The sequence below is a fragment of the Oncorhynchus mykiss genome, chromosome 15 (assembly GCF_057628025.1).
Source record: "Oncorhynchus mykiss isolate SJ-2025 chromosome 15, ASM5762802v1, whole genome shotgun sequence".
NCBI lineage: Eukaryota > Metazoa > Chordata > Actinopteri > Salmoniformes > Salmonidae > Oncorhynchus > Oncorhynchus mykiss.
In genome coordinates this window covers 27,529,968-27,537,487 of record NC_143036.1, presented here as the reverse complement: position 1 = coordinate 27,537,487, position 7,520 = coordinate 27,529,968, and the positions used below count along the sequence as shown (strand labels likewise).

General features: G+C 46.9%; 1 protein-coding gene across 3 annotated transcripts in view; it reads right to left on the bottom strand.

The window, feature by feature from the left end:
- Positions 1-335: 335 nt before the first annotated feature.
- The window catches only part of LOC110489896 (uncharacterized), a 59,202-nt gene continuing 52,017 nt past the window's right edge, over positions 336-7,520 (bottom strand). For all 3 annotated transcript variants that reach the window (XM_021562862.3, XM_021562864.3, XM_021562863.3), the window contains exons 3-5: positions 4,496-5,938; positions 4,100-4,254; positions 336-2,360 (exon numbers count right to left, since the gene is read on the bottom strand). In XM_021562862.3, coding sequence (XP_021418537.3) covers positions 2,244-2,360; positions 4,100-4,254; positions 4,496-5,938 — 1,715 coding nt within the window. In that variant the 3' untranslated portion in view covers positions 336-2,243. The remainder of the gene's footprint in view (positions 2,361-4,099; positions 4,255-4,495; positions 5,939-7,520) is intronic.

The window sequence follows — 7,520 nt, the reverse complement described above, 5'->3', positions numbered from 1 at the left end:
TAGCCAGATCCAGCAGAGATGAACAGAGAACGTTCTAGTCAATGGTTTAGCTGGGGTCAGCAAGGCACTGACATTGCTTTGTCCCAGAGGTTTATTGTACATCTGTCTGCAGCAAGTGGTAATGATTCTTCTCTCTTTTTTTAGTTAATGGACAATTCAAATTAAGATAGCCTTGTGTAGCGTAGAAGGTTGATCATATAAAATACCAATTGGCAGTGGCACAATATCTCAGGAGTCCTATGCATATACTATGTAGTTAATATGCAACTAAAACAGTCTTCATGAATGAGTGGAAGAAGTCAAATAGATGAATAGTCAGTAAGACACAGAGAATGTTCAAAGCTTTTCTCTTTTATTGCTCAGCAGTAAAAATGACAGTGTATGTTACGATACAAAAAATACATGACGCTGGACACAAGATACTGCCCCTCCTCTCCATTCTACATTTAGCAAAATACCCATTCTCTGGTATGGCACCTCGTGCCCATTGCAGCAACACTGAGTATACAAAACATTATGAACTCCTGCTCTTTCCATAACATAGACTGGCCAGGTGTATCCAGGTGAAAGCTATGATCCCTTACTGATGTCACTTGTTAAATCCACTTCAATCAATGTAAATGAAGGGGAGGAAACAGGTTAAATCATGATTTTTAAGCCTTGAGACAATTGAGACATGGATTGCGTATGTGTGCCATTCAGTGGGTGAATGGGCAGGACAAAAATGTAAGTGCCTTTGAACAAGGTTTGGTAGTAGGGGCCAGGCGTACCAGTTTGTATCAAGAACTGCAACACTGCTGGTTTTTCCACACTCAACAGTTTCCTGTGTGTATCAAGAATGGTCCACCAACCAGACGACATCCAGCCAACTTGACACAACTGTGGGAAGCATTGGAGTCAACATTGGCCAGCATCCCTGTGGAACGCTTTCGACACCTTGTAGAGTCCATGTCCTGATGTATTGAGTGTCTTCTGAGGGGAAAGGGGTGCACCTTAATATTAGGAAGGTGTCCCTAATGTTTGGTATACTCAGTGCACATCCAGTAGATTGATAACATATTCAACAAAACACTAATTCAACTAAATTTTCAAACACTGAGTAGTATGATTGAACAGATAAGCGTTTCACAATGTGACAAGCAGAGGCAGTAACAAAAGGCAGCATTTAGCAACTACAAACATGTGACAAAGCAAAAGTAAAGCATGATACACAAATCGATTTGATAATGAAACAAAATATGTATGTTTGATTAAACTCTGCCACTGTCAGTGCTCACAGTAAATATTCAGGATAAAATATTATCTCAGTATTTTCATTGGTCATGATTTCTACGGCATTTTTTATTTTTACATCCAGAAATTAAATCAAATATCATTCAGTATCTGTACATTACAGTAATAAACACAATTTACTCTCATGGACAAATACTGTACTTATGGAGGGAGATTATGATATGTTTGGTCTCAAAATATTTAGGGTTAGAGAGGGCTAACGTTAAACAAACATCATTGACTGCCAAAACCAGAACTCACTCCATAACACAAATCCATACAGACAGACAGACAGACAGACAGACAGACAGACAGCTTGACAAAGGGAGTTAAGACATGTACGTGGTCCCTCAACAGAGAGGCTGGTGACACGTGAGGGGGAAAGTCCATTTGGTCTATTCAGATACAACCCTATACCCTTTGGGCACTCTCTACTAAAACCTGGCCTCACAAACCTTGCCCTAAACCTCCATATCCCCTCAAGTACGTAGGTACAGAATTCAAGTTCAACAGGCTTTTCAGTAAGTATTTTGGGTTTGATTTTTAAGAAAATGAAACATAACGTTCTTACATAATATATTTTCTCTAAAGCAGAATTCAAGTGGCCACGTCCACAATGCTCTCACCATCAAGCCACTGTAACAAAAGGCAAATCACACATACTCCGTAGATTATAAAGACATAAAAACCATTATCACAATTAAGCTTTTGTAGAAAATGTACATCAGAAAAATATGCAGGCAAACCCTCATAGTAAATAGTGTCTGTTTTTAGCTCTTCTCTTCGTCTCGTTTATGTATTCATAATATACAGTATAAAGTGGGTGTCTCTGAAGTTAACCACATGTATAAAAATGACAACGACAGGGAGAAAAGGGCGGGGGACATTTATTTTGAAAGTCAGACTTTTATTTTTGACAGACTTGTACCGGTGGTATCAGGACATGGCCACCAGACCAGCATCTGTCTGCTCTAGATGTCACAGGCCTTCTCTCTGTTGATGAACAGGGTCTCCTGGCAGAAAGGGTTAACCAGCACCACCCCGCTGTCGCTGTAGTCTCCATTAGGAGGTAGGCACGTCTCCTGCTCCTGAAACACACACAGACATGCACGCACACATGCACGCACGCACATACGAAACACACAACACACAAAGGCTAGTGAGATTCAGGACAGAGTGTTTTGCGACTTAGGAGACACAAACATTTCTCTGTGCTTGGGGTCTGAATCGTATGTAGTAGAAAGGTGAGGACAAAAGATGGCTGACTGATTAAGCTAGCAGAAAGAACACAGAGAGACAAAAATAGAGGGAAAGAGGGAGGGGAGTTGAACAGGCTACACAACAGAGAAAATAAGTAAAGAAGGGAAGGGGAGACTCAGCAGAACACAGCAACACAGCAGAGGGAGGGAAGAGTGGAAGAGGGAGGAGTGGGAGAGAGACAGAGGAGAGTTAGTAGAGGGAGAGGGAGAGAGAGAAATCGTGGCAGTGACTCAGCTAAAAAGACAACAGGGGGTGGGGGAGAAAAAGCAGAAAAAAACAGAGTGATTCAGAAGAACGAGCCTTACAGAAAGAGAGGGGACGGGAAGAGGTACATTCTGGCTGGCAATACCCCTAACCCTAACATTAACACGTCACTGTATATAGTACTTGAACTATTGTATGGAAGATACACTTGGTTGCACTGGAAAAAGGCTATTTGGCAAAAATAGATATTGACCGTAACAGCCATATAGATAAATCAATTCACGGTTCATCTCTATTGTAACAGCATCAGCAAAGCTAGAGGCACTTTAGGGGAATTATAAGGAAAGACAAAGATGGAGGGAGGGAGGGAGGGAGGGATGAGGCAGCGCTACAGTGGGAGGAATAAAATAGGGACGCAAGACAACACCTGTGTGTCACCACAAACACCCTAAACATGTTCCAACCTCGGCATTCCCCTCCTGCACCACGGGAGGAGGCATTGGCAGAGAGTGAGCGATGGAGTGAGCAAAAAGAGAGGACAAATCAGAAATAGAGGTGTGGTCAGTATGCAGATGAGAAATTATGTGGAGAGCCGATGAGACGTGCTAATTTCATAGCAACAAAAATATGTCCGTAGAGTGAATTGAAATGCGATAGACGACACCAGGGATAAGCAACTTTGATGGGGGTCAGAAAAAAATGTGTAATCATCAAGAGGGGCTGCAGTGGCTTGCGCGTCTGCTACCCACATCTATACCCACACATACAGTGTTTTGCCCATCCCTGAACTATACAAAGGATAATCTGACGGTTTAAAATTACCCCAAAATGATTCGTTTAAGTTTTGGCTGTAATTTTACAGCAGAGGGCACTATAGTCCACATATATAGTCCACTGTAACCAACATGTTGACCTCACATCTGCTAAAGTACTCTAGCTACTTGGCAACAACACTGCTCACTTATTTACATGTTTTGTATCATTAGTGAATTCTGAAGAACATTTAGTTGAGGAGCCTAACTTGGAGGATTGGAGGAGCCCACATTTGTAATGCCTGTACAAACATAGGCTGTATATTCAGAAAATAGCTTATTTCTAAACTCCAGTCTATGCCATCACACAGATTATGTCAATTTGACCAAATGTCCATTATACCATGCTGAGTCCAGGCTTCACAACAACCGTACATATCGGCCCTTTCACTCTATATAATACATCCCCCGTAGAGCAATTTGGTGCCAGATTGGGGGGCTGTAACTTACATACAGGCCCTTCCACTGAAGTGAAACATTTCTAATTTCCTACAGGAATTCCTCTTTGGGCTTTATAACAAGGTTGTCAGTGACATCAGGAATAGGTGTACCTCAGCGTTGTCTAGGGACGTGATCTCCCGAGGCAGCTCCACCGCGTGCCTGTTGAAGTAGTCCATGGTGATGGCATTGTTCCAGTAGCTCAGGTTGTTCTCCTGGCTTGAAGACTTCTTCTTCCTCCTCATACAGCACACAGTCAGCAGGACAGCTGGAGGGGGAGGGAGAGAGGGGGAGAAGGGCAAAGTCAGTAATACTCTAAAATGATATAACCTCTAATACATCAATCCAGGGTCTTTCATTATGTATCACAGTGTTTCAGTGGATACGGTGGTCAGTATGAAAGTGGTCTCACCCGCCAACAAGTGTTGGTTAGCCTCCCACTGACACAAACACAATTTCTCTAACCTCTTGTCACCAGAGCCTTCCTCAGGTTGCTATTTGATACTCACAGCATGAGGTCACAGGCACACTGATAGCCAACACGATCCACATGATGTCCATCTTGCTCAGGCAGATGGTGGCGCGGGACAGCGGCGAGTCCATAGCAGGGCCAGAGCCGTTGCCTGGACCCCAGGGGTCCCTGGTGGTGGCGGGGACCAGGCGGTTCAGAAAGTTCCCACTGGCCGTGGAGGGCGGCTCCGTAGGGGACGAGCTGTTCCACTGGTAGGAGGGGTTCTTGCTAGGGCTGCCCTCCACACTGCCGTTATGAAAAGTGGCATTGCCAAGTGGGCTTTGTGGGCCAAGGGGGGCATCGTCTGTTGTTGTACCCTGAGGGGGGGCCCTGCCGCTGCCTGTCTCCTGGGCTGCGGTGTCATTGGTTGTGGTACCATTGGTGGAGACAGGGCTGGACTTTGGGGCCAGACTGGCATGGGTCAGGGAGGGGGGAGATGGAGAGGTGGGGGCCGGGGAGGGGGGCTTGTCTGGTGGGCTCTCTTTTGGAGAGGCAGGCCCCTCTGTTTTGAGCTCCCTGGTGGGCCTTTCGTTGACCAATGGGTGCACCCCCCGTAGGGTGATGGCGTGGGGTTGGGAGAGCTCGGGCGTGGCTTCAACATGCTCCCTGAGGGTCTGATCTAGAGCAGCATCCACTGAGGAAGAGGAGGAGGAGGAGAGGGAGGAAGGCTGCAGCTCACTGGTGAAGTCCTGCTGACTGGGGTCTGTGGCCTCCTCGTCATTCCCCACCAGGGGGGCATGCGTGTGTGTGGGGGACGGGAGACCACCAAGCTCCGGGTCAAGAGTATGCCCTCTCTCTGTGAGTGGGCTGGGCATTGGAGGAGCCAGGGCAGACCCAGAGTCTGGAGCCACCTCACTATGCGGGCCACCAGAGCTGGTAAGGCTAGGAGGGCTGTTGCCCTGGTCAACACTGACAGTATCTGGGCTACGGGCTTTATTTACACTGAACGAGTTGGGCATGAGGCCCTGGTCTGCACTGAGAGAACTGGAGCTGTGGCCCGGGTTGAGAGCACTAGAGCTGGGGGAGTGGGCCTGCTTGACTGGGCTGGGGCTGGCAGAGCTAAGGCCAGGGTCTTGGTTAACTCTCACAGAGCTCACAGTGTTAGGACTGACAGTAGCTACAGCTTGAATGAGGCTGTCTCTACTGGGTGGTGTTATAATGTGTGCCAGGCTGGTGTTGTGGTTTAGATGCCAGCCCCAAGAGCTGTGGGATGCGGTGGGCTGGATGATGCCCGTGGGCATTGCCCCTCCCTGTGGGGACCAAGAATCCCCGCTGCTGGAGCCCTCCTGCTGCCAGTCTGGGGGGGCCAGGGCCGAGAGCGGGTTAGGGGGGCTGCTGTGGGGCGCTGCCATGGAGACAGGGTCCTGGGGGGTCCGGCTGGGGTACAGCTCCTGGGTAGAAGACACCAGGCCCACTGGCACAGCCAGGATCACTAGGACATCTACAGAGATGGAGGGAGAGAGGGAGAAAGACAGAAAGAGAGAGAGAGTGTGAGAGAGAGGGAGGGAGAATTATTAGAAAGAATGTGTGTGTGCGTGCAAGTATGCATGTCTGAGTGTGTGTGTGTGTCTGAGTGTGTGTGTGTGCAGGTCTGTCTACCATTTCTCCTGAGGTTCCCTGCTTAGCATATTGAGGCACAAACACTGAGGCTCAGGAGCTGCAATAGGCTGTTTATGAGTCAGGGAGGAACCTTACAACCTTGTCTTGCATCCATTAAAACTCATCACGCCTTAATCAACTGCCTGCACTGTGTTTGTCACTCGCCTGGTTTAACTAGATTGCTTTATTAACCTCATAATGCTGTGTCTGTGTGTTTGTGTCAGTGTGTGTGTGTTTGTGTCAATGTGTGTGTGTTCGTGTGTGTCTGTATGCGTGTTTGTTTCGAGTCTGTGTGCATGCCTATGCGTCCGTGTGTGTGTGTGGCAGACAGGTTGAGGACTAGTGGCACCTCTTGTCTGTCGAGAAACTTGCTCTAATTGTGCCAGCATGACTGAGCCTGCCACACATACATCAAATGCAAGAAGGCATCCCGACGAAGCGTCTCTATTTCAACACAACAGAAACACGCAGCAGTTATTGTGTTGATTCTGAGGTGACGCTAGGCCACATCTGAGAGGTCTGCAGCGGGAGAAAGATACAGATAGAGAGATGGATGACAGACAAAGATTCAAAAAGCTTATGATGTTTTCATATGTTCAAAAACCTGACAGCTTCACTCTAACCAGCCAGGACCCATAGGGAGGCAATGTAGCAACTAGATATTAGAAGCTACCTGGGGGAGAACCATGTCATACTACTACATTATCTACATTATCTACGAGAGAGAGAGAGAGAGAGAGAGAGAGAGAGAGAGAGAGAGAGAGAGAGAGAGAGAGAGAGAGAGAGAGAGAGAGAGAGAGAGAGAGAGAGAGAGAGAGAGAGAGAGAGAGAGAGAGAGAGAGAGAGAGAGAGAGAGAGAGAGAGAGAGAGAGAGAGAGAGAGAGAGAGAGAGAGAGAGAGAGAGAGAGAGAGAGAGAGAGAGAGAGAGAGAGAGAGAGAGAGAGTGTCTCTCTCTCATGATTGATTACATAGGTAGGAGAGAAACTCAGAGGAGACCGGCGGGAGCTAATTCATTTCCCTCTGCTCCTTTCCTACCTTGTCTTATTGACACAGTTAAACATGGCTACTGTGAACACATCAATACCGACCGGCCGGTGTGTTCTACACTGAACACTGTGTTAGTTAGCACAAAGGCAGGCAGGCAGGCTGTAGCACCAAAGCACTAGCTAGCAAAGCCGTTGTTTTACATGAGAAGAGGAATAAGATACTTCATAGTGTGTTTTTCAAAGGCTACCCAGTGGTTAGCGGGAAGGAAGAAAGGACTGATATGAAAGAGACAAAAGAGAATGAAACATAAACTTGTAGAAAAAAAGGATCTATCTAGAACCTGAAAGTGTTCTTCGGCTGTCCCCACAGTATAACCCTTTGAATAACCCTATTTGGTTCCAGATGGAACCCTTTTTGGTTTCAGGTAGAACCCTTTC